Here is a 27,776-nt window from a genome sequence, read left to right on the forward strand (position 1 = left end):
AATGGCAATATGGTGTAGCCTGCAGAACAATGATATGTGTCATTCATTTCTTCATTTTACAAATATTTACTGTGTGGTTTCTAAGCACCAGGCCAGCTGCTAGGCTCTGGGAATCCAGCAGCAACTAAATAAACGTTACATCCATACTTCTACAGCATAGATTTATTATATTGAGGAAGATTGATAATCAGTTTAACAAATGCTACATAATAGCACATGACTTAAAGTAAATAATAATAAACCTTAAAAAGATCACATAAATGCTAAGCAAAACATAACTGAGAGTGATATGGTTGGCAGAGTAACTGGGTGTCCAGAGAAGTCCTCTAAGAGATCATATTTGCATGAACTCTGATTGACATTTGGACTGGTGTCTGACTCAAGGAAACAGAATTCTAGGCAGAGAGAATAGCTGATAAGTACCTGTGGCTGAAATGAGCTTGTCTGTGCTTCAAGAACAGAAAAAAGGGCACTATAGCTGGTCTTTAGTGGGCAGTGGTTGAAATATTAGACTGGATCAGATTATACTGGACCTGTAACCAGGACTGTGTACTGGATTTTATTCCAAGTGAAATCGGACTTTGTTAAATAGCGCAGGGTCTTCCTGCCTGGGCAGGATTTTGACCTGAACATAAATCATTATTCTCAATCTGGCCATAACACTGTACATTTGCAAAATCATTATTCTCAGTCTGGCCATACACTGTACGTTTGCAAATGGGCATGGACATTGATGGCAATGTATAGCACCTGGTGCATGGTTTTAGCCATTCATCCTATGTCATTATATATGAAGAAGAACCCTAAAACATTCCATGGAGCTTTAAAAAGTATATAACCTTTTAAAGAAAGCTCATTTTTAAAGCATAGACTGCATTCTTTAAATTTCACCAGATATCTTGATGTTTTGGGGAGCATAGACTTTTATTTCCTAGATTTTGCATCACTAGCATTGTAAATGCAAGGTTTGTTCTAATATTTTGTTTTGTCTTTTATAAACATATCAGTTTACCTTTTACTCCGGAATATATTTGTCTTTATTTTACCATAGAATAGCTGTTTAAATTGCTGGCAAGAAGCAGATAAATGTAGTAAGTTAGCAGCTTTGATTCTGCAATAAGAGACCGGAGTTCACTGGCCAGCTGTGTGGGCATGTGAATGTTACATACTAACAGTGGTAAAATGAGAATTTTAATTGCAGGGGTCTGCAAAGGATATTGCTTGTGGGCCGAATGTGACTGCTGCCTGTTTTTGTAAATAACGTTTTATTGAAATATAGCCACGCCCATTCCTTTACATGTTGCCTATGTCCTCTTTCTCCCTACCACAACTGAGTTGAGTCATGCAACACTGAGACCTTACACGGCCATGAAGTCTAAAATGTTTTTTTCTAGCTCTGTACAAAAAAGTGTGCCAATCTCTATTATTATGTGCACCTTTGAGGGTTATTGTGGGAATTACATGAAATAATTCATGCAAAGCACTCAGTACAAGGCCTGCCATTTATTTAGTAAGCATTCAATATATATTTGTAAGTATTAGAATTTTTACACATTCATTTTTTACTGTCAAATAATCAGGTCAAATTGACTGTCATAAATATGCACTGTTATGTGTGTATCTTTAGAGGTAAAGCACCCAAGCTTGAGGAGTATTTTTTTTAAGTAGCCATATTTTGGTGACACTTGGCCATTTCTGCATTAATAACATGCCTGGATGTTGGAACTTCTATTTTGGCCACTAGTTTATCCTTGCTTCGGATATTATAAATTATATATATGTAAAAGTTTTGGGTTATATTACAGCAATATGGGTAGATTGTTAAATTAATCATTGCGGAACCCTTTGAAAATCTAGGCAGCAATGTGCAAATGCAAAATTTATAACTGGAGCAAACAAAAAGAAGCTGATGATTCCTTAAGGATACTGATGTTTTTGTGGTTTCTTCCTTTTGTTGTCGTCACCAGAGAATTATATTACATTTGGGGAAATTTTCAATATTTAATCATAAGCATTTTTATTCCAATGTAGGCCATACATTCACCAATATGAACTTACTCTCACTAGAGGCTGGCCATATTTCTTTTTTGATTTAAAAAAAAATCGAGGTATATGTTTGCATGAATGCCCATGTGTGTTAAAACTTGTAATAAACAATGAGGAAAGGCAATCAGTGAAGAGTTTAATGATTTTACTTCTTGTAGTGTTAAACATGTTCTGAAAGGTCTAAGACAAATTGTAAGCTGTGGGGGGAAAGGAAGAAAAGAAGAGGAAAATGTATTATTTGGACATTTCAATTAAATAATTTCTTATTTAAGTTTTCCTCATGAAAATACGACCTTTGTAGGTTTCCAAAAAGTATCATAATCTTTGCTTATGTGCCTTTATTTTAGTGAAGAGTTTTGTTGTTCTTAATTTCCGGTTCCATTTCCAATGACTATGAAAACATTATTAACTTTATATATTACTTTTTAATTTGTTTATTTTTACTGCTTCAGAGTTAATGTTGTATTTAAAAGATAAATTAATCCCAGCAGTTTGCGACACCGAGGTAGGCAGATTGCTTGAGTCCAGGAGTTCGAGACCAGGCTAGGAAACATGACAAAACCCTGCCTCTACACAAAATACAAAAATTAGCCTGGCATCGTGGTGCACTCCTGTCATCCTGGCTACTTGGGGGCTGAGGTGAGAGGATAACTTGAGCCCAGGAGGTCCAGGATGTAGTGAGATGAGATGGTGCCACTGCACGTCAACCTGGGCTAGAAAGTGAGATCCTTTCTCAAAAAAAAAAAAAAAAAAAAGTTAATGTTTTATTATGTGAGTGTCTCAGATTTCTATGTACATTATTTAGTTCAGGTCAGTTTGTTCAAAACTAACATAAAGATATGGTTCTTAACATTTAGACAATAATTTATGATTACGTTGGGGAAACAGGACTTACTTGCATGAACCAGTTTGTCTCTTGTTTTCTCTCACATGACATTCACGTAAGAAATAAGATTTTGTGAACCTTGTGCTGGGCTTTCAATTGAGATTGTGGGATGTGGTGCTGGTTGAATTTGGTTTTGTAATATTTTTGAGTGTGGATGTCATTTTTTTTCAGGCCATTAGTCTATCATTGTCTAAGGCACATTTAATGTCATAAACTTTGTGTCTGTATTCTAGTAGAATATAGTGAAATTATTCAAATTAGTCTGTATGCTAAAACTCAGAAATGTTAATGTTGAATTAATTTTTCAGTTTTAATTTAAATTTATAGGCCAGACATAGTGGCACACGCCTGTAATCCCAGCACTTTGGGAGGCCAAGGTGGGCGGATCACTTGAGGTCAGAAGTTCAATACCAGCCTGGCCAACATGGTGAAACCCTGTCTCTATAAAAATACAAAAAAATTAGCTGGGCATGGTGGTGGGTGCCTGTAATCCCAGCTGTTCGGGAGGCTGAGGCAAGAGAATCGCTTGAACCTGGGAGGCAGAGGTTGCAGCCAAGATCGTGCCACCGCACTCCAGCCTGGGCGACAGAGAGAGAGACTGTCTCAAGATAAAATAAATTTAAATTCATAAAAATATATAAGATGGAGATCAAATAATCCAGTATCCTCTTCAAAAATTATCACACTGACGTTCAGAGAGATTATCCGTTTATATACTGATTTTTGCAAAATTGTCTAGAACATTATTTTCTTGATTTCTAATTCAGTGTTATTTCATTGTGTATTAGAAATGCTTAGTTAATTTTCATTAAGTGAAGTATAACATAATTTTCTCACGAAATTCATCAAGACAGAGTACCTGATATCTTTATTTTTGCAAAATCATATATAAATATGTGTACTTAATGAATTATAAGCAATTCCTAGAATTGCTTGACAGGCTTTTACATTTGCTTGTGCAATCAAGATTAAGAAGGAAGAGAGGCTAACAAAGAGGAAAGGGAGAGAGAAGAGGTTAGAAGAGGAAAAAGGAAGGAATGAGAATACGAGACCATATGGATAGCTAGTTTAGGAATAGAGGAGCCACAGGGAGTAAGGAGGGAAGGATGCATTCTCAAGGCAGAGAGAGCAGAGTCTGGGCTGAAGAGGGCAAGAATTGGGGCATGAGTCAGCCAAGAAAAGATGAGACTTGGTACGGAAGGAGTATCGAGTGGTAAGTTCCTAGATGTGTTTGCTGCTGGAAAGACTGTCTCAGAAGTATTTTCTTAGAATAGAAAAATTCTGGAGAAATGTGATTAAAACAAGAAAGAATAGTTAAGCATTATGTAGGGAGTCAGTCACACAAAATTAACACATAAAGAAAAATGTCCTTTTCTTATTTCTTCTTCCTCTCTTCCTTTTGTTTCTGAATGTTTCTGTCCCTGTGAAATTTGTATGTTGGAATTCTAATCTCTAAGGCAATGATATTAGGAGGTGGGGTCTTTGGGAGGGCTCCACTCTCTGAATGGGTTTAATGCTCTTAGAAAAGGGACCCCAGAGAGCTCCCACACTCTCTTTCTTTTTTTTTTTTTTTTTTTTTTTGAGACGGAGTCTTGCTCTGTAGCCCAGGCTGGGGTGCAGTGGCCGGATCTCAGCTCACTGCAAGCTCCGCCTCCCGGGTTTACGTCATTCTCCTGCCTCAGCCTCCTGAGTAGCTGGGACTACAGGCGCCCGCCACCTCGCCCGGCTAGTTGTTTTTTTTTTTTTTGTATTTTTAGTAGAGATGGGGTTTCACCGTGTTAGCCAGGATGGTCTCGATCTCCTGACCTCGTGATCCGCCCGTCTCGGCCTCCCAATTACAGGCTTGAGCCACCGCGCCCGGCCCCACACTTCTTTCAGGAAGATTGGGGGACCCCAGAGAGCTCCGACACTTTCACCGCGCCAGCGGAAGTGGGGGACCCCAGAGAGCTCCGACACTTTCTTTCTACCATGTGAAGATACAGCGAGAAGTGGGCACTTTGCAAATCGTAAGATGATCCTCATCAGAATCTGACCATGCTGGCACCCTGATTTTGGACTTCCATCCTCCAGTACTATGAGGAATAAATTTCTGTTGTTTATAACCCACTCTGTCTTGGCAATTTGATATAGGAGCTTAAACTAAGACAGATGGGTAATTTAATAGATACCTTTCTACAAAATCTGATTTTGTTGACCATGTTGAATCTATCTTTAAAGGAAGTCCTATGTTAAGGACTACAGTAGTGAACTGATAGTATGTAATGAAAATATATTCCTGCTGTGCCTGTCAAAAGTGGATCGGGGGCTTTTCTGAACTAATGTAAGGTGATTTCCAATAACTTTGAATGAGTGTTATATCATCCAATTTATCCTATGGGCTTCAACTTTCACTATCACTTTCTGAGAAGCTTAGCTTCACTTCCTCAGAATAGATTAACCGTTTCTCTCTCAATACAGTCTCACACTGCCCTGTTTATTCTTTGTGTTATTAATCACCATTGTAATTACATGTGTTTGTGTTTGTAGTTGTAAAATGTCTGTTTCTCCCGTTAGACCCTCAACTCAGCACACATTGATACTCTGTATTTGCTATTCATAGCTGCGTCCCCAGCACCTGGCATTGTGCCTGGTACAAGGCAGGTAGTTAAGGAAATGCATGTTGAATGTACAAATAGGTAAATACAATAAAATTCTAGGAAAAGTAAATGCTGAATTTAAAAAAGGGATTATTTAGCTTTGATATTAGCTAAAACATGCTTATCTTTATGGTTTATTTCAGTATGAGAAAATCACAACTAATAGAACACGTTGATATATGACAGCCATAAATGTTAATTTATATGTAATAAACAAATATTCAAAATTTCTTTATTATTTAATAGGAACTCTCATTGATTGGCAGTATATCAAACACTGCCATCGCATTATACCCATTCCATTTAATCCCCATTCAGGAGGGTGCAGAAATTATCTTCCATTTTACTGTGTGGAAAACTGAGGCTTAGAGAAGATTAATGCAGCTACTATGACCACATATTAAAAGTATGGATATGTGGAAGTTACAGGGTTGTAAAAGATGTTGTGCCAGGGAAATTGCCAAAAACAAGAGATAATTTTTAATATAGTCACGCTGAATGTGGAGTATAAAATTGTAGTTAAGAGGCAAGGTTTTAGATTCAAAAGGTTGAGCTGTACCTGTATCTATTACCTGAGCGACCCTGGACATGGTTTTTTAACTTTTCTAAATCTCAGTTTCCCAAACCATAAAATGTCATATCACAGCCTTGTTAAATGAGGCTGTGTAACGCGTGGAGTCTGGAAGCTAGTAGACACTTGGTGACTTTGAATTCCTTTTTTCTTTCTGTATAATATCACATTTCTCCTTTCTATTCTGCTCCACTCCAGAAAGCCCACTGAAAGCTAGCTCCTTTTGCTTGTGGGAATGTATCCAAATAAAATTAGAAAGATATATTATTTAGCAAAGCTAATGCAAAATACCATTGAAGAGTGATGTTTGAAATTTAAATATAATCATTAGCAGACCCTATATATTTTCCTTGATTTCCCACTCCTAGAACACACACACATGCATGCATGTGCACACACACCATTCATTTTTTGAAGAACTGAGTGCCTCTGTATTTTCACCTTGCCCTACCTCAATTGCTGTACAGCTAGTTTTTCCCAGTTCATCTCCGCTCTAAAATGCTTATCTATTTTTTGGTCTCAAAGTACATTGTTGCATCTTTAAAATAACTTACATAGTATTATCCTAAATGTCTGCATCTTTATATGCATTCTAATATGGTTTTCCTTGAATATTTTCCTAAAATATCATTCGGAGGTGATAGTGAAGGAAAATCCAGTTGTAGTGTATTTAAAGTCAGTAGTCTGTAAAATAATTATTTCAGACTGGAATAAAAATCAGTTTCCAGATACTTTATGTTTGTATAAGATCTTCATTCTAATTTATTGTTGATGCTGATTAGAGCCAAGCATCATGGCTCAGGCCTATAATCCCAGCACTTTGGGAGGCTGATACCATTGAGATATATGTATTTCTGTAAGTTGCCTCAAGTCATCATTTAAAATAAAACTGGCTAAATATAAGTAAATAAATACATACACAAAATTGTAAATTTAAGTGAGATAATGGGAAATTATCAAATTGAGGGATGTATTTTTTCAATCATAAAATTATTTTAATGGCTTATTTATTTATTTTTGAGATGGAGTCTTGCTCTGTCTCCAGGCTGGAGTGCATTGGCACTATCTCAGCTCACTGCAACCTCCACCTCCCAGGTTCAAGCGATTCTCCTGCCTCAGCCTCCCGGGTAGCTGGGAATACAGGCATGCACCACCATGCCCAGATAAATTTTGTTATCTGTGGTTTCACCATGTTGGCCAGGATGGTCTCGATCTCTTGACCTTGTGATCCTCCTGCCTTGGCCTCCCAAAGTGCTGGGATAACAGGCATGAGCCACTGGGCCCAGCCAATTGCTTATCTATATATGACAGTTAATCTATTAGAAATAAATCAGAAGAGAAAAAATGAAAAAGGAGTCTATGCATTGTTAATGTTTCCAAACTTTTACCTTTAAAGGAAGCTCTTAAAAGATGATTACCAATTATGGTAATAATATGACATTTGTCATGATGTATATTACATATGTTCAAGTCACTGTCACTTGATTTGAACTAGTCATTAGCTTTATTTTATAGATAAAGTAGGATTTTTTAAACTTGTTTGAAAAACATGAGTGTCTGTGTATACTATGTCTACATGTATGTACATTCATGTACTACATAACATTTTAACAAGCAACCACATGTAAGATGATGATCTCATAAGATTATAATACTGTGTTTTACTGTACCTTTTCTGTTTAGATATACAAATACTTACCCTTGCATTACAATTGCCTCCAGTATTCAGTACAGTAACATGCTATACAGGTTTGCAGCCTAGGCGCAATATACTATATACCACACAGCCTATGTGTGTAGTAGTAGGCTAGCCCATCTAGATTTGCATAGGTGTGCTCTATTAGAGTGGGTTATTTGTCCTTTTACACTTGTCTTTTTCCATCATTTCAGACTATTAGCCTTCACTTTTGTTCTCACTACTGTCCACTGTCAGTTCCTACACACACACACACGCACACACACACTCTTTATGTACACACACCCACCGTCGCAGACACTTCAGGTTTGCCTTTTGCTAATCTTACTTGACAGATAACCAATTTTTAAGAATACAGGTTAAATTAGAGAAGAACATGATTTGGAAATTTCTCAAGTATTTTATTATTTTAGTAAAAGTCTGATTGGAATCATTTAACCTATGAAAGCACCATATCATCCTTTTCTACTTATTTCCTAGAGAATACCTGATTGGAATTACATATAATACAAATAGAGTTAATTTTAATAAAGTATTTAATATGCTAAGTACAATTTAGGCCTTACGGGAAGAAAATGCTTTATTTTGTTAATGGATGTAGATAACTGGAGCTCAGTGGATATAATCTGATTAAACAATATATTAATTTACATAAAATAAAGTTGCACAGAATAAAATCCAGAAAATTATGTGATATCGAAAAGAACTTCAAAACCATAATTTATAATAACTACCTACATTCTGAAATTTCTATTATTACAGATTTTTAGTAGTTGAATGAATAATTTGTCTCACTAGAGTTTTGTGCTACTCATTATCTAATAGTATTTGAAATTAATATATACAATAGCCTCTATTTAATTCTCAGTGTCTAAAAATCCAGATATGTTTTATTTTATTATTGATGATACTGTTATCTGCTACTGGATATGAATTACTACTTTTTGATCATTTCAAGTTTTCTCTTAATTCCAGTTGGCTGAGTTTGTAACATAACTTATACAAATTATGAGCAAAACATAATATTTTTAATTGTTGGTTAATTTAATTAGAATTAAATTGATTAATGAATTCTTTTAATTTTTTAAAGTAAACCAGGTAGTTCGATGTTACCCATTATTATATTAAACGGTGATATTTTAGAATATCTTTCTAAAAATATGTCATTTTTATTATAATTTAAGGCTTTTTTTTTGGCATTCTATACCTTTCTCGTCTTTCCTCACAATCTACTGCCTCAGTTGAAATACACAGATCAAAACATGAGGTTTTGGATTCATGGTTTTATGATGTACTGTTTAATACACATTCAGCCTAAAAGCCTACAGAATATCTAAGAGGAACACGATTTTTTCCTTTATATTTTTTTGATATTTAGCAGCTGCTTAGTAATGTCTCTTATTTATTAATATACAATATTAGTAGGTTTAGTAACATCCAGTGAACTAAGTTGCAAATTTTGAAAATCTCAGAGGTTTTTCTGGACCACAAATAAATAGAACATTAGGCAAATAAGCTTGGATTACAAAATGCAACATTATTAAATAAATGTCATTCTATTTGATGATAGTTGCTTACTGAGAAAATTTGTCTATATTTCATTATAAAGATTATTGGCAGAATGTGAGACAATCAACAGTTTTTGATTTTAGGGATATTTCCTAAAAACCTTAGTATTGGAATTATCTGTGTGACAAAATTTCCTTAAGAAATCCTCATTACTTGATTACAGGTTGAATATTTCAGACATCTAAGCCAATTAGAATCATGATTATTTTGATTGCCAGAAATCCTTAAATGTATGTATTATCCATCGATGTATTCAGTTTCTATATTAGGCACCTTTGATTTAAACATTTTTTTAGTGGTTTATGATTCATAAGAAAGTCAGTTGCATTTCATTTTTTTTTCTGGATATTAGAGATTTTGTTTTGCTCCAAAAAATAAATTGGGAGTGCTCTAATCAGTTGACTATGCACAGTACAAATAACACAGTGCTGGTTTCTAATATATGTGTTAATTAGTTTAAGATATAAAGCTAAGAACTAAAATGGGTTACTTCTTAAACACATTCATTTTGACCAATGAGGGGGGTGTGTGTGTGTGTGTGTATATATGTGTATGTATGTATGTGTGTGTGTGTGTGTGTGTATATATATATATATATTTGGCATCACCATCTAAAAGTTAGCATCTAGCTCCTCCAATTGTTCAGAAATTAGGCTTCTGGCCAGTAAGTGGTTTGTAAGGACAGGCTTTAAAAGCTGTATGCCAGTGGAGTAATCTAAGTCCAGGCTTGTCTGTTGGAACGCACCAACATAAAACTGTCTTAAATTCTGCTGTATATTTTTATGAGATTCTAATCAACTGGATATATCAACTGTGTTATGGGCTGTTTGATGACATTTTGAGGTAGAAAAAGTAAATTGCCTTTTTTATTGTACTTTTTACCAGACATTGTCATACTCTGACTCAAGGCAAACAATTCGGTTGAGGTGATTCAGTTCATTTACTACTAGAGAGCACACTGGACAGTATTTCTAATTCAGTCATAGTCTGGAATACTTTGTACTCCTTTTTCTGTCAACACCCCACAAAAGGAAAAATGGAATCTATGAGCTTGAATTTGGAAATTATGAGAGTAGAAGTAATATTGAACGTCTTTCAGAAATCAGTGTTTTGACTGGTGACTTATTCTTTAAGCTTGCTCTATTTCAAAGACAAATCTTAGATTCAGTGAACTAGTTCCTTCCTGTATGAGATTATTGTTTTCATGGTCCATGTGACTGCTGTAGGGTGGGGTGCAGAATAGGGTACCTCTGCTGGATGTCCTTCCATACTTGGATTTTTAATGTGAATTTAAGAATCTTCCACTTGATTTTGAGGTCTGGGTACCCATGAGACAAAATGATTAGGGAAGAAGTTTTTTCTCCAGTAATGTGTACTAAGTATTTTATAATTATATACATAAAGGTTGTGCTTTTGTGCAGAAAATTTAACATAGCATAACTAAGACTACTATCCTTAGAAACTGACAATTTATTTTTTCTTATACAACAAAGGCTAGTTATTTATAAAATGTTACCCTTATAAGACTGGTTATTTTTGCATAACTGATACTAATAATCTAGTTTTAGAAAGTCGACTTAGCCAGAGAATTAATGCTTTAAACTTTTGCTTTGAACTTGCTGCTACTGACTTTAAAATTTTATATTTGGCTTTTTCCTAAATCCATTTCCTGATATTTGGTTAAAAAAATAAAACTTTTTGGATTTTTGTTCTTTACTATTTTGTTCTAGATAGTTTACTTTCATAAAATTTTGTCTATTGTATTTCATTAATGATTCATAAAATATAAAAGACATTAAAAGCAGTAAAAATTTGATTTATCACTTTAATCTTGAAGTAGTTTTTAAAAGACTGTTTATCATTTTTAGACAATGTGAAAGAGTATTTCAGAGATCTGAAGAATAGAATGCGGTTTTTAACCCATGAGAACTTTTCAATTAGATGCTCCATGGTCACTATTGTTTCTTTTCTGATTGTCACTGGAATTTTTTTGTTGTTCATACACGCCAAGAATCTGTCTAGTGACATAGTTATCCCCAAGTGTGTCTTTTTATTTTAATATTTTAAACACAGTTTATTTCCTGTTTTGGTCAAGAATAGAATAGATTAAATATTGTAGTAAAAGGAATCAATAGGACTTTCATTACCTTTGACTTTAATGAAACCTGCTGTGACACTAGGCAATTCTTTCTTTTCAATGATCAAGTTCACATCGTTTCCTTCTTCTGTTTTCCATTGAATTGCAATATAATTCACTTATCTTTCCCTTTACTTAGAAGAGTGTATTCTTTTCAAAAAATTATTTTCAAAGGATTATTTGTATGCAATTTTATTCAAGTCTTTCTGAAATTCTCATAGCAAACTCATTAAAAAATATAGATATATGTTTGGGGACAGGGAACTCTCTGTATCTTCCTTTCAATTTTTCTGTGAATCTAAAACTCTGAAAAATAAAATGTATTAATTATAAGAAAACTAGAAACAATATAGTAATGAAAATTCCTTTGCAAAATAGAGTGATTTTGATCTTATGCAGTTCTAGTATATCTGTTTGTTTCTATTCATTTCTTCTGTTAAACAGGATTTCCCCCTTAAACCGTTATGAATGTGCAATTATAGAACCATAAGCAAATACTACCTTCAAGATTGCTTAACCTTAAAATCTTGAATCTCCTGTCTCCCTTTTATATCTATTAGATTGCTTGGATTTCTTTTCTTTTCTTTTTTTTTTTTTTAACTTAGTAAGTTTTCAAAACTCAAAGTAACTTATTTAAAACAGTTAATTACTAACAACACTCATCTTTCCCCAAAGTTTGGATTTACAATTCTGAAGTTAATTTTGATGACTTCATCTTCATTTATGTCAGATTGTTCTTTAATATATGCAAGGTTTTAAAAATACATAAATTTCAACTGGGGTAAAGATTTGTGTACACTATTACGGAGCTTTGCCATTAAACTAAATGAGGTATTAAAGTCTTAAAAGCACAGTTATAATAAGATAGAGAAGTCAACCATACTATATGACTAAAGAAAATACTAATTGATGATGCCTTCATTTCACTTGTCCAAAACAGACTTGTTTCGTGTGGTGTTTTTAATTGAGTTATACAGTTTCTTTGTTTTCCTCTTTTTATGGATGTAGGACTCTGAAACTCGTAAAACTTTGGACTTTATTAAACGTGATTTTTGTTAATTAGGTTTTCTTTTTTTACCTCCACGAAACAACAGTCTAGTCAATGTAATGTTGCTTACCATGTGGTTGATTTTCTGTTTTTATCTTTTACTTTTTATTCTGAATCATATCTGTTTGAAATTGTAGCAGGAGGAACTATTTTAAGCAAAAAGTCATTGAAAGTACTTTTTGTACTGATAATGAAAATGCATTTTATGAAAGGAGAAAAATCACATAATTATGGTTATATTACGTGAAAATCCTTTTTAAAAATTCGGGAACTGGTAATAGATTTTATTCCTTTGCTTTTTTTGAGCACTACTATATAGTAATGACTTTTGTGGTTGCTGAGAACACAGCATTGAATAAGACGGGGTCTCTGGTTTTAGAGTTCATGTTAAAAAATTTTTTCCCTAAATTTTCTTAGATATTAAGTGACTTTGTGGACTATAAAAATTAATAATTTTTCCTTTTAGAATGAGTTTCATCAGCCAGCTGAGATTCTTATTAGTAGTTTTGTGACTTTTATATATGTTATATTTCTTGAACATTATGGTTCTTGAGATAGAGCCCTATAATTTTAGTTAATAGCAAACATTTATAACAATTAAGGAAAATGCTCTTTACATTTTGCTTAAATACATATTCCTCTTATATTTTAGCTGGGAAGTTTTAAGATTCCTTCTGTCAAACATAAGATGGTGGTTGGAAGAATATCGCTTTGATGGATTTCGTTTTGATGGTGTTACATCCATGCTTTATCATCACCATGGAATGGGTAAGTAACCTGATATAATCAGGTTTGGGGTTAATTGCAGAAGCTGCAATAGCCATTATGCCTTGATTTTTATTAATTCCATTACATATGCTCTCTTTGTAGTAATTTATTATCCCATTTTGGCAATAGGTAGAGTGTAGTACATTTTATAAGTAAACAAAAGATAATCATTTCCTTTGAAATGTATCTACTGGATATGCTATCATTATTGTGTAGCTTAAAATTTTTTTGACGAAACCATTTATTATAACACCTTCAGGATGTGAACACTACAGCACTTCCAATTAAAATAAAAAATAATAGATGAGAACAGTTGTGAATGCATAGGTTTTTACATATTACACATGGAATAAAATATGTATTTTAATTATAGATTTACCTGGTTAAAATTAAATTATAAATTAATTTGAAATTAAAAATATTTATCAGACTCTCAGTTTAAAAGTTGTAGAGGCTGGGCATGGTGGCTCACACCTGTAATCCCAGCACTTTGGGAGGCCAAGGTGGTGGATCACGAGGTCAGGAGATCGAGAGCATTCTGTCCAACACGGTGAAACCCTATCTCTACGAAAAATCCAAAAAATAAAATTAGCTGGGTGTGGTGACAGCCACCTGTAGTCCCAGCTACTCGGGAGGCTGAGGCAGGAGAATGGCGGGAACCCGGGGGGCGGAGCTTGCAGTGAACTGAGATCGGGCCACTGCACTCCAGCCTGGGCAACAGAGTGAGACTCCGTCTCAAAAAAAATAAATAAAAATAAAAATAAAAGTTGGACAAAGAAGTGGAATCACAGAATACTATTCCCTCAATAGATGATATGGGAACAATTATTGTTGTTGTTGTTATTATTATTATTATTATTATTATTATTAGAGACAGAGTCTTCTTCTGTTGCCCAGGCTGGAGTGCAGTGGTGTGAACTCAGATCACTGCAAACTCCACCTCTTGGGTTCAAGCGATTCTCCTGCCTCAGCCTCCCACGTAGCTGGGATTACAGGTGCCTGTTATCATACCCGGCTCATTTTTGTATTTTTTTTAGCAGAGACGGGGTTTCACTATGTTGGCCAGGTTGCTCTCAAACTCCTGACCTCAGGTGATCTGCCCACCTTGGCCTCCCAAAGGGCTGGGATTGCAGGAGTGAGCCACCGCACCCAGTCAATTATTATTATTTTTCAATGGCCAAATATTCACCAGCAATAAACAGAAAAAAGTTAAAAAGGGTGAAAAACTTGACTAATTGACTAAATCTTGAAAACTGACTACCAAGGAAAGAAGCTAAACATTCAAAGTGTGCTACTGCTTGATCTTACTCATGATGCTGCCCACTTGAAATGTTCCTAGGAAAAAAGTTGCATCTGTAAAACACAACAGAGTTCATTGATACCCACTTTCCAGTTTTGGTGAAGCTGACTTATGGTATGCAAAGACAAGCATGGAAAAAGTGAAGAATAATCTTTTCCTGGATTTAAACACCTACATGCCCCTGCAGAAACTACCTCACTGAGAGAGGAGCATATTCCAGTGATTCGTGGTATTAGAGGAGTGAACCAAAGTTTGTGGATATGGGATGTGCTTTTCATGGATAGAGAATCCAAGAAATGGTTAAAGAAAAACATTCTGAGTTATTTAACATTTTTTTTCTCCCTTGGAATGAGAGAGGAAGCAACAAACAAAATTCCTGAAACCGCACAGCAAAAGATCAAATAGAATACCAGAAAAGTTGAGATAAGGCAATTAATATCAAGCACAGTATTTAATTTATAAACTCAGTAATAAAGAGAAATTTATCAGGAAGTGATGAATTTACCTGCAATTTACTTACATACATGAAAAAAAAAATGGTTGGACTCATAGTATTCTATTTGCAGAAGCAATGTCTGCCAAATTCTTACAAAGTGTGACTCAAACATTTGCTAGTTGAATGGTGGTTGCCAAGGGCTGAGGAGTGGAGGAAATGGAGAGATGTTGATCAAAGGGCACACTTTCATTTTAAGGTGCATAAGCTATGTGGAATCTAATGTAACTATGGTTAATAATATTAGTTGGTATTTGATGAGAGCCAACTTTAAGTATCGTTACACACACACACACGCACACACACACAGTAACTACGGTGATGGATGTGTTAATTTGAGTATAGTAACAGTACACATTGTATACCAATATCAAATCAGTACCTTGGAAACCTTGAATATATACAATTTTTATTTGTCAATTAAACATTTTAAAATTAAAGAATGACAGCATCAAACAAAAGTGAGAAACTTGATAGTTATATTGCTGCTGAAATACAAACATGAAAGAACTTGAAGAATAAGAGTTCCATAATTATACTTGAAAATATCCCTCAGCGATAGAATCCGGCAAACTGAGAAAAAAAAAATCAATGGAAATTAGATATAGAGAAACAGGATAAAAGGCTGACGTTGAGCACAAATTTGATTTTATTATAACAATAATAGTAAATTACTGAAAGAATAGAAAGTAAATGGTATAACTGAAGTAAGTGAAATGTGCTATAACCTACCAAGGTTAGGAGGTGGGAGAAGAGGAGGCAGGAGGAAGTTTGAGAATATATAATCTCTTTATCATAGGGAACTCCATATTGCATAAATTGAAGTACCTGTTTGAAATAATATAAATATTGTGTCTCAGTTTTATGATGGTTTTCCTATTTTCTTTTCCTTACCACAAAGGGATTTAATACAAGCTAACATTAACATCTTAATGTGACAGAAAATGTATCAAAAATTATTTGATATTTAGAATTCCCTTTAGTATGATTTCACTTTTTTGCCATATAATTTAGCTAAAATTAAATTAAATCTTTAAAGTGCTTTGTTTTTCTCATGTCTGTGCATTTGTCAAACAAAACTGATTTGCAGGATTGTCTGAACCCTGAATGTTGACATGTAGTACTTTTCTAAGTCAGTATATTTGCTCATACTTATGTTATTAAACTGCTACAATAACAAAATTCATGTAAAAAACTAATTGGTGGATGTATTTGTGCAGAGTTAAGACTTGCTTTTTAACATAATATATCCATATTGATTTTCTTTTTCTAAGGTCAAGGTTTCTCAGGTGATTACAGTGAATATTTCGGACTACAAGTAGATGAAGATGCCTTGACTTACCTCATGTTGGCAAATCATTTGGTTCACACGCTGTATCCAGATTCTATAACAATAGCTGAGGTAAAGCCGTCGTGAAGTCTTACCTTCTGACCCCCTTTAATAGAGAGCATGCTGTCAGCATACAGTATTTGACTAGTCAATCTCGTGTTGTCAATAATTGCATAAATGAAATTCTACCCTGTGTATAGTGCAGCTCTCTTGTATGGGTGGCACATTATTTAGAATTCACTGTTTCCCTATTAGAAGATAATGTATACTAATTACTTGTCACCATTCTATTGTGAAAAAAGAAAATGCCAGTGGTTAGAAAGTTAAATGTCCTAATCAGTGGACAGGCCCTTCTGCTATGAGACCTTCAGCAGAGAAAAAAATTGAATATTAATGTGTGTCTGTCCATTTATTTTTTTTTTTTTCTTTCTTGGCTCAATCATTAGACACAGGATGGATCGCTGCCTGCAAGCTTCTCTGAAGCCTTTCTTGTTCTGATGCGATTACCTTTCTTGTTTATGTTATTGCTCTCAGATTGCCAAATGTTCACTGGTTATTCATGATTCTTGAAGGTTCATGATTAACTGTCCCAAAGCTGCACTGTAATGATATAATTCTGTATATGCATAATTGACAATTCTCCTCTTGGTGATAAATGTGATAAATTAAGAAGTTTGTTAAATGCTTATGCTAATTTAGATTTAGTGCTAAAATCCCTCTGGTTTTCTAAATTCTCTAACTAGGAATTATTATTAAAATTGAATTTAGTGTGTTAAAACTGTTCTATACAAAGTATAGTGGTTGGCATATAAAAATAGTACGACTACTGTCAAAAAGAGTTAGAATTAAGGTGTGTTTTTACATTGTTGGCGTTTAGTTTATTGGCATGAAATGGAATAGTCTCCTTCCTGTAATATTTATTTTTTGCATAGACTGTTTTAATACCCACCGTTTCTCAAAATCAAAAATCTCTAATTTTATAAATGGTATGATTTCATTGCTTGAATAGAGGAGAATAATTTTATTCCCTTCAGGCACTTTACTTCCTAAGTATTTTCTGGGAATAGAGCAGGAGCCCTAAATTCCTGAAATTGGTTCTTATGTACAATTCAAAAACAACAACCTGCAGTATTATTTCACAGTCATGACCTACCTACATTTGATCATAGCACATCTTACTAATACTTGTGCTAATTCTTTTTGTGCTGAATATCTTTAACATCATTCAGAGTGTATTTTAAACTTTTGTCTTCTGTATATTTGAATTTTGTTTGTCAAACATCAAAAATTTAATTAGTTTGTCAGTGATATTTATGGCAATCCAAAGAGATATTACAAATGACAAATTATAATTAATTACAATTAATGACAGCACAAATCAAAAGTGGGTACTGAAGGAAAAGAAGCAATGATTTAATACATGAAAGTTAAAATTGTTACATTGATCTTTCCATTCATTTCAAGTAAAATAGTCTCATCATCTAGGGAGCTCTGGTCTGATTATCAGTGTTTCTACCAATGAAACTGAGACTTTAGCCTACTTTATATTACTTGGTTTTAGATTTTTTAAAATACAAGATGTACTTTCAATTTATTCTACTTAAATTGAAAACTACTTCAATTTCAGTACATCACTTTTCTGTCTAGTGGGAGTCTCTTCCAAATGTAGAATTGATCCCCATGAACTTTTTTTCTTAAGAAAAGGAATGTGTTTGAATGGATAAGCAATATACATTTATTTAAATTCCTTTAGTAGAAATATGAATTTATTTATAATGACAATAACAAAAAATTGAATTTTTTTGTATTTTGCTCAATGTATCTACCATTTTACATTATTATATTTGCTATATTAAAACATTTTTGATTGACGTATCTTTCCCTCTGGAATGGTTATAAGTGCTCTTTATATAGTAAAAAATTAGAACTATTTTAATTTCATCCCAAACACAGAATCATTTTCATATGCCATATGAGTAGGCATCAATTGTTTTATATTTAGAGTATGTTTATTTTGATGATCTTTATGATTTACCTTTTTTTTCTTAAAAATTTTAAAAGAACAGTCACTAACTTTCCACTTTCAAAAGGAGGGCCAAAATAATTCATATGCATTAATGAGGCAGCTTTCTAGAAATCAGATTTAGGAGTCAAGACTATATGATTGTTACCGAATCACCAGGGGTTCAGTCTAGGTCCTGCTGCTTGCTGCACAGAAAGCCAATCACTGAGACAGTGATTATCGCCGGAGAAGAGTTTGATCAGTCTCAAATCCACCTCTCTGACCAACTAAAATTAGAGGTTTATATAGTAAGAAATAAATGTAACAATGTGTAAGAAAACAGAACTAGAGAGGGGTAAGGAAGCAGTCATGAGGAATGACTGGTCTGGCATCTCATTGCATGCCGTGATTTGGTGAACTTCAGTTCTTTGATACATTTTTTTGAGAACCTTGAGGGACAAATATAGGTTTCAAGCTTTTCAAAAGGATTAATTTCTACGTTTATCCAAAAAAATCTATCTATGGGATGATTAGGTTTCATGATGACCATATGTTTTTCTTAGCAGATTCTATTTCCTAAAACTACATTGAGACTGGATATAGAACATGCCTTAATATTTTCTTGAGAAAATTTATCTTGATCTTTAATACCAGCCCATCACCAGTCATTCTTGACAGTTTGGTCTTTGGAAACTCTTTTTCAGAAGGCATTGTGTCTGTAATTCTAGTTCCTAATATGGAACCTGATATTTAATACATATTCATCCAATCCTGTCTGTAGAAATGTGACTTATATTTTGATAAATAGAATGGTTGAAATGGCTTCTTTTCTACTGATCATCTTTTTTCTACTTTATAAACCATAAAGAGCTATGCAGAAATAAGATATTACCGACAAACAATTTCTTATGGATGTATTCTACCATATAGTATATTTACTTATACTTTCCTTCCATAAGAAAAAAAAAAAAAGAGGCATTTAACTTGAGTCTCAGAGAGCTTATGGTATCTAATAGTCTTTTACAGGAAGTGAAGGATCATAATCTACGGAAGACTTTGGGCATTGACAGATATAGAAAAGCTTGCAACAAGTACATTCAAGGGTGAATATTTCAAATTGGCTGAAGTACTTAGTAATTAAAATGAAATAGTAGGAAATAATGGTGGAAAGATGTCTTTCCTTTCACTTTCTGCGCACTTTAGTTAATGATCACAACGACATCACGTTGTCATTTCATAATTATAAGTATGTTTATGTGTACGTAGGTCCTAGTTTATTAATCTATGAAAGTCAGATATTATGTCTTATCTTTTAATCCTTCAGAGCACCTCATTCAGTCACTCAACAGATACTTACTGAATAACCTGCTTGTGCCAAGTATTATTAAACTATTCTAGATTCTTGGGGTGTATCAGTGAACAACAACTATAAACTCTTGGCCTCGTGGATCTTACACTGTAACAGGGAGTAGGGGAGTAGCTAATTGGATAGTAAATCATATAGTAAATGCTTAATGTGTAATTGTTGAATTGAATCTGAAGCTAAGGAATTTGAACTTTCAATTGTTGGATATTGAAATCTATTGAAGGGCAGACTGTCTCATAAGATATGAATTTGGCAACAGTTAGTATAAAGAGAAGGTAGAGATGGGGAATGCATTTGAATATGGTCTAGGCAAGCAGTAATGAAGATTACATAAGATTGTGGCTGTGGTAATGGACCAAAGGAAAGTAACTTATTTGAAAGATATTGTGGAATTAGAATTGATAATACTTAGCGCATATTTTCCTAATGTTGTCTTAATACTATCTTTTGTTACATCTGGGTCCCTGTACCAATCTTTGAAACCCATTTTTAGGTTAATTTTATTTGATTAATTATTGGATTACTAATTGTCTAGAGTAGAAAGGACCCTCTGTCAAAAAGCCTGATATCTGAATCTGGCTCTACATTAAGAATCCTCTATCTCGACTGGGCATGGTGGCTCATGCCTGTTGTCCCAGCACTTTGGGAGGCCGAGATGGGTGGATCATTTGAGGTCAGGAGTTCAAGACCACCCTGGCCAACGTGATGAAACCTCATCTCTACCAAAAATATAAAAAATATTAGCTGGGAGTGGCGGTGCACCTGTAATCCCAGCCATTCGGGAGGCTGAGGCAGGAGAATCGCTTGAACCTGGGAGGCAGAGGTTGCAGTGAGCTCATATGATGCCACTGTATACCAGCCTGGCAACAAGAGTGAAACTCTGTCTCAAAAAAAAAAAAAAAAAAAAAAAAAAAAAAAAGGATTCTCTATCTTGAGAGATCCCTTCACCTCAGTAAGCCTCCGTTTCTATATCTGCTAAATGAAGATAATCCCTACCTAATCTCAAAGACCCTTTCTAAGTGCAACCTACTTTAGTAAAAGCTGCTGCACTGTTTCACTGTTAATGTACTAACTCTACATTCCATTTCATCAAAAGCTAGTGTTCACAAAAATACACTCCCTATCAGGGCTATGTACAGAAAGAACAACTATAACAGATTTATGCCACATGTATTGTTGTGCTTGGTGAAAGCAACAAAACTAATAAATGTTCTACAGTAGTTCAAAAATAAGAAACTATGTTTTAGCAATAATAGTTTTACTCTTTTGTGTTCTCTAGGTGATACTAAAGAAAAGAAACAAATAGCTTCATGAGATCAAAGTTTGCCTGGAGTGAAAACATTAAGCAAAAATCTTTCTGGGAAATGAGATATGCTATCACAGTTTTATCGACTTTTATGTTACCAAAGCAGCCCCAAAATATATGCCCCTATTATTGTTTTCATTTATTGACCTGGGCTTTACTGTCAGAATATTTACTAAAAGTTTGATCATTATGAACTGACATTCTTTGTTTTAGGATGTATCAGGAATGCCGGCTCTGTGCTCTCCAATTTCCCAGGGAGGGGGTGGTTTCGACTATCGACTAGCCATGGCAATTCCTGATAAGTGGATTCAGGTAAGAGTCTATGTAAATATTTTTTGTTTCTGCGAATACTATGTTGCTTCATTTATCTTTATTTCTTAGTTGTGATCATTAGTTACAGATATTATAATTGAAGTATTAAATTCTTTCATTAGTCTGTCGATTCTTATGCTATTTAATAAGGTGCTTCTCAAAATGTTAAAAGTTCTGATTTAAAGTATTCATACTTATTCAGGCAAAGGGAAAATATGATTAATATAATGTTAGCTACATAAATGGAATTTTGCATTATCAATGCAATTATATGAAACTTCAGTGCTCTATATTTAATACACATTAGACTTCATTAAAGCATTCATTTATGCCTACAGATCATGCATTAATGTAAAAGCTACTCCTTAATTCCCAGTACTTGCTTAATAGTATGGTTTTTCCTCGACAGATTTGGATTGGGTTCATCCATTCCTTTATTCAGCATTAAAAAGTCCTTACCATGTGTCAGACACTAGGAATGAATACATGGTACTTTGCACATCATTTATCAATAAACTTTTATTAAATTTAATGACAGTTCAAGTAGTTTGGGTTTTTTTTTCATTTAATGTTTGCCTAAAGGACTAAAGTCATTATGTAGACTTAGGTTTGATACAGAACATTTCTTAGCAGCCATGTCGACATTCATGGGCTGAATATGTATAAGGAGTCAGATTGTGTATAAATAATCATAGCTTTCTGATGAGCCCTTTACTTCAGACATGAACTGGTGCCATGAGACCACAGTTGTAGAAGGGCTTAGTTTTGTGTAGAAAAACCATAGAGCCTACTCTTAAGGAAGTGGTTACTATAATCATTTCTTAGCGCTCTTTCCTGTCTCCCCAGGCAATTTGTGCAATGCATAGCTCTGACATTAAACTTTGACCAACGTAACTTCTGCTCCTACATTTATAATGATTCCTTAAACATTATCAGATCCAAAAGCAAATATTTTATAAAGATTTTTACTTAGAAAACATACAAACAAACAAAGGAGTATTCTTCTTTCATACATGGGAAGGTAGCCTTGTATTTGTTACTTTAAAAAAAAATGCTGTGGTCTTCCAGTTTCTCACCTTGGTATAAGGTTCCTTGTCGGCCCCATCTCTTACTACTTCTAGTTTTTTCATGTAGATTTTTTTTCCTCACAAGTGACAAATCTTACTTTTTAACCTCCTGCTAAAAGCCTTAATCATTCTTTGTACACATTCAATGATCTTTTAAGGTGTACATCAACCTAGAATTATTTTTCAGTCAGTAATAGCACAAAGTGAGATATTTTCTCTCTCAGTATTCATGGTGGCTTAAAAAATTGAAATTTAACCTAATAAACATTTTATTACATTGTATGCTGAAGGTAATGTATTAGGCAATGTATCATACTTACTAATCATACATGATAAACTCTGAGAATCATAGTTATCAAATAGAAAAATATTTTATCCTAAATTTAGGATATGACCATCCTGTTTTAGATTGTAAGTTCTGTAAAAGCAGTTATCATCTTCTATTTTATGTAATTATTTAAAATTCTTATTGTATCACCAAATTGGGTCCCCCCTTAGTTAATAAAACTAAAGTTAAAATAGTATTACAACAAAACCCTTAGACACAGTGATTTTCCTCTACTTCTATAAGTGGTGCATTTAAAAACAATTCAATAAGTGGCTCCCATTTTCCTTACATGTCAATAAAACACTTAAGAGTTATTAAATCAGATGACAACTGTACTCAGAATGTATATGGCCTGCGATGTTGTCTACCCATACAGTATGAGTTAGATTAGAATGCTAGATTTTATTCATGTTTTTGTAGTTCAAAAGCAAATTATGTATCATTTCCTAGTTGTATTATTTCAAAATCATTAGTTTCAAATATCATTCTTAGTTTAATCAATTACTGAACAAATATTTGACTATCTAAATTATGCCAAATTTCTTGTATTTCCTTTCATTTTATTTGATCATTTTTGAGGTGTTTGTGTTAAGGTGATGTATGTGTCTAGTGAACTCATTCATTGATTGTTAATTCCACCAAATATTTACTGAGCACCTAAGATAAATATAGCTTCTTAATTAAACTTTTTTGAGATATTAGGATAATTGTAGATTCACATGTGGTTGTAAGAAATAATACAGTGAGATCTGGTATGCTCATTCATCAATTTTCCCCAGTCGTAACTTCTTGCAAAGCCATAGAATGATATTTTAACCAAGATACTCACATTGATATACTCAAGGTGAAAAACACATTCTTTGCCACAAGATTCTCTCATGTTCCCTTTAGAGTAACACCTACTTATTTTCATCTTGCCTGCCTCTAATAACGCCTTAACCCCTGGCAACCACTAATGTGATCTCCATTCCTATAATTTCATCATTTCAAAAATATATAAACGGAATCGTGCAGTTTGTGACCTTTCTGGATTGGCATTTTCAGTTAGCAAAATTTTCTCAAGATTATCCAAGAAAACCTCCAATGTTGTTACATCCAGCATTCTTGTCGCATGTATCAGCAGCATGTTCAACAGCCCTGAATAGCATTCCAAGGCAGGGGTATACCACGGTTTAACCATTCACCCATTGAAAAACCTCCAGGTTGTTTCCAGCTTATGGCTATTATGAATAAAGTTAGTGTATGCATGTATGTACTCATTTTTTATCAACGTAAGTTTTCATAAGTATGAGATAAATGCTCAAACACTACAATTACTGAACCGTATAGTTATTCCCTGTTTAATTTTTTAAGAAACTGCTAAACTGTTTTCCAAAGTAGCTGTGACATTTTACATTCCGACTGGTGATGTTTGAGAGACCTGCCTCTACACAGCCTCACCAGCATTTGGTGTTGTCACTGTGTTTTATTTTAGCTATTATAATCAGCGTAGAGCGATATCGCATTGTGGTTTTATTATTTTTTGAATGATTTATAATGCTGGATACCAAGCATGTGCTTATTTGCCTCCTGCATGTCCTCTTTGGTGAGGTCTCTGTTCATGTCCTTTAACCATTTCCTGACTTCATTGTTTCTTTACCATTGAGTTTTGAGAGTTATTTATATAGTTTAGACTCAACTCCTTTGTCAGATGTATGGTTGACAAATTTTTTCTCCTAGTCGGAAGCTTGTTCTTTCATCCTTTTCATATTGGTTTTCCCAGAGCAATTGTTCAAACATTTTGATGAAGGCAGTTTATCATTTTTTCCCTTGTGTAGGTCTCTCTTTTGGTATCAAGTTTAAGAACTTTGACTCTCTTATGGTTTTTACTAAATGTTTTATAGTTTTTATTTTTTGTGTTTAAGTCCATGATCCATTTTGAGTTAAGTTCTGTGCAATATATACGGCGTAGCTCAAGGTTCTTTATCTTTCTCTTTTTACCCATGGGTATCCAACTCTTTCAGCATCATTTGTTGAAACATCTGCCCTCCTTCCATTGAATTGCTTTTGCCTTTTTGTCAAAAATAAGTCTGGCACATTTGTGTAGGTCTATACATTCGTTTCTTGTTGTTCCTATATCCAATTTACCGCAAACTTAGTGGCTTAAACAGCACAAATTCACAACGGTTCTATGTGTTACAAAAATGAAATGGCTTTTACTGGGCTAAAATCAAAGCGTAAGTGGGGCTGCATTTCTTCTGGAGGCTCTAAGGGAGAAGCCATTTCCTTGCCTTGTCTCACTTCTAAAAGCTGCCTATGTTCCTTGGCTCATGGCACCTTCCTCTCTCTTCAAAGCAGCAGTATACCATCCTCAAATCTCTCTCTTATTTTGACCCTCATGCCTACTTTTTAGACAGATTCTTGTGGATTAGGCTGCAAACATTTATGGATGGTTGCTCTTCTGCCTTCCACGTTCTGCCCTCTGGTGCCCAAAGATTTGCACTGCAATTATGAGAACTGCTTATGTTCTCATAATTGTATGAGTGTGTTGCATTAAAGAAGGAGAGTAAATGTAGGACATAATGCTGAGGAACATTAGCCTTTATAGGACAAACAGAGGAAGAGAATTTACAGTGTGTCAGGAGTGGCAGAAAAAAACAAAACAGTATAAAACCATAGTTTCATAGAGAAGTTCATGGGCAGGAGATAGGACAGTGTCAATACATATAGCAAGTACCTACTTCAGAGAGAGCAATTACTAACTTAAGCTTAGACCACAAGCTTAACCTCAGCAAGTTCAGTTGCATAAAAGTATAGTGTTAGAGGGACAGAGCCAGACTGAAGACTGAATAGAAATTGAAATGCAGACACAAAATGTGTGGTCTGTTAAGAGGGTAGTTATTTCATGATAATTAGCTTTAAATTTTGAAACAGTTCTTGTTTTATCATTTTGTAAAAATGAAGTGAAACCCTCTTTTTACTAATATTTTTCGTATAAACAAAAAAAATGTAACAAGTGTATCTCTACCCTGTGCAAGTTATAGAAAGTCGTGCTGTGCAATAACACATTACTGTGGACATTAATCAAGAGGTAGCAGTTATTACAGAAAAAAAGTTGCAAAGATCCTAAAGTATAATGTTTAAACTGTCTGGACAAAAGTACACGCACGCACACACACACACACACACACACTCACTCTACACCACTGTCATTTGGACATTCTGTATAAAAGCTGATTTCAGTAAAAGTTTAAACAGTGATAACTTTGCTATATGGGTGGGCTAATATGTGTATATCAAATACACTGATATAATGCATCCCTTCGGATTGGGATTTAAAATAAGAAAAGTAATGGTTTACTCAGAAGCTTATTTTTCTCTCTTTTGTCTAGCTACTTAAAGAGTTTAAAGATGAAGACTGGAATATGGGCGACATAGTATACACTCTCACAAACAGGCGCTACCTTGAAAAGTGCATTGCTTATGCGGAGAGCCATGATCAGGTAAATGAATATGTGCATAAATTCATTTCTTTCTTTCTCTCTCTCTCTCTTCCTCCTTCCCTCTCCTTAATAACATTTAAATAGAAACATACCAAAATATAAACCTCTGTAGTTACTATAATGTATGTGTGTGTGTATATCAATATGTATCTTTACAGGACAACTAGGTATATTGGAAAAAATGTTAAATTTGTAGATGGAGAAACGCCAGTTTCAAAATGCAGTGGTATGTTTGTCCTGCCAAACTATAATTAATAGATTATACATTGTAGTTGCAAGTATTATATGTTTTCCCTTGTCATGATGAAGAGTATTGGTGCTGGACCAGGGTTATTTTAGTTTCCATCTTAGGCTGCCATCTAGAGGTATTATTTTATGCTTTTGACGTGCATTCTTCATTTTCTCCCCTCAATCACTGAAGTCTGCTGCTAATTGACCTCCCTGACCCCTGTTCCTTCCAGCCTTAGTCTGTCTTCTCGAATACAGCCTAAGATATTTTCCAAAGAGGAAAGTTCATCTTGTCAACCCAGATATATTGGTCAAAGCCTATAATTCAAAGCCATTCCTATTTTGGCCCAAGCCGAAGTTTCCAGCATCATTCTCTGCCCGACTCTCCAAGCCTCCTGTTCTTCAGTACTTTGAAATCCCCACCCATTCCAAATAGGTCAGCTTTTTCCAATCTTGTGCTTTTCCCCCTCACATCTGCATCTGGGAAGTTCCTACTCAGACCTAATTGCCTGGCTCTGACATCACATTCTATATGAAGCCTTCCTTGGGTCACGTAGGGAAAAATTAGTTGCCCATCCTCCAAGTTACCGTGATGTTTTAGGAACAGAATTTTTTTTTCATTGTCTTTCTATTTCCAGCCTTTAGCACTGTGACTGATGCTAGTAATCACTTAATACATATTTTTTAAATGGAGAAGAAGGGCCACTTATTCAGTCATATTCATCCTCATACACATCAACATAAAATTTACTTTTTGTAGATTAAAATGTAGACAATAAAATGAAGTTACTTAAAGTATCTTTATTAAAAACTTGAAACTAAGTTTCTCTATCATTTTGGCCATTTAATGCAAACATTATTTTTTTAGGTGTCTCCTGTAATTGTTAAGAAAGTGTAAGTAGAGCAGGGGTTGGCTAACCAAGGCCCATGGGCCAAGTCCTACCTGCTGCCTGTTTTTGTAAATAAGGTTACTTGGAACACAGCCATGCTCATTTGTTTACATGTTCTCCTTTGTGTCAAAATGATGCATTTGAGTAGCTGAGACAGAGAAAGTGGCCCACCTTTAGAGAAACTTGATGACCTCTGAAGTAAACACATGTTAAATATTGCATCTTCCAAACTGGGGCTTTGCTTTCTTATCAACTTAAATTTATAGTATCCTTGTCCATAGAGCAGATAAGGTAAATACTTATCTAAAAAAGAAG

The 27,776-nt window shown here is 34.2% G+C and overlaps 1 protein-coding gene across 2 annotated transcripts in view; it reads left to right on the forward strand.

The window, feature by feature from the left end:
• The window catches only part of GBE1 (1,4-alpha-glucan branching enzyme 1), a 262,977-nt gene that overhangs the window by 147,642 nt on the left and 87,559 nt on the right, over window positions 1-27,776 (forward strand). For both annotated transcript variants that reach the window (XM_050779011.1, XM_050779010.1), the window contains exons 8-11: window positions 13,242-13,357; window positions 16,425-16,552; window positions 21,368-21,466; window positions 26,233-26,343. In XM_050779011.1, the coding sequence (XP_050634968.1) occupies window positions 13,242-13,357; window positions 16,425-16,552; window positions 21,368-21,466; window positions 26,233-26,343 (454 nt within the window). The remainder of the gene's footprint in view (window positions 1-13,241; window positions 13,358-16,424; window positions 16,553-21,367; window positions 21,467-26,232; window positions 26,344-27,776) is intronic.

Source organism: Macaca thibetana, chromosome 2 (assembly GCF_024542745.1).
Source record: "Macaca thibetana thibetana isolate TM-01 chromosome 2, ASM2454274v1, whole genome shotgun sequence".
Taxonomy (NCBI): Eukaryota; Metazoa; Chordata; class Mammalia; order Primates; family Cercopithecidae; genus Macaca; species Macaca thibetana.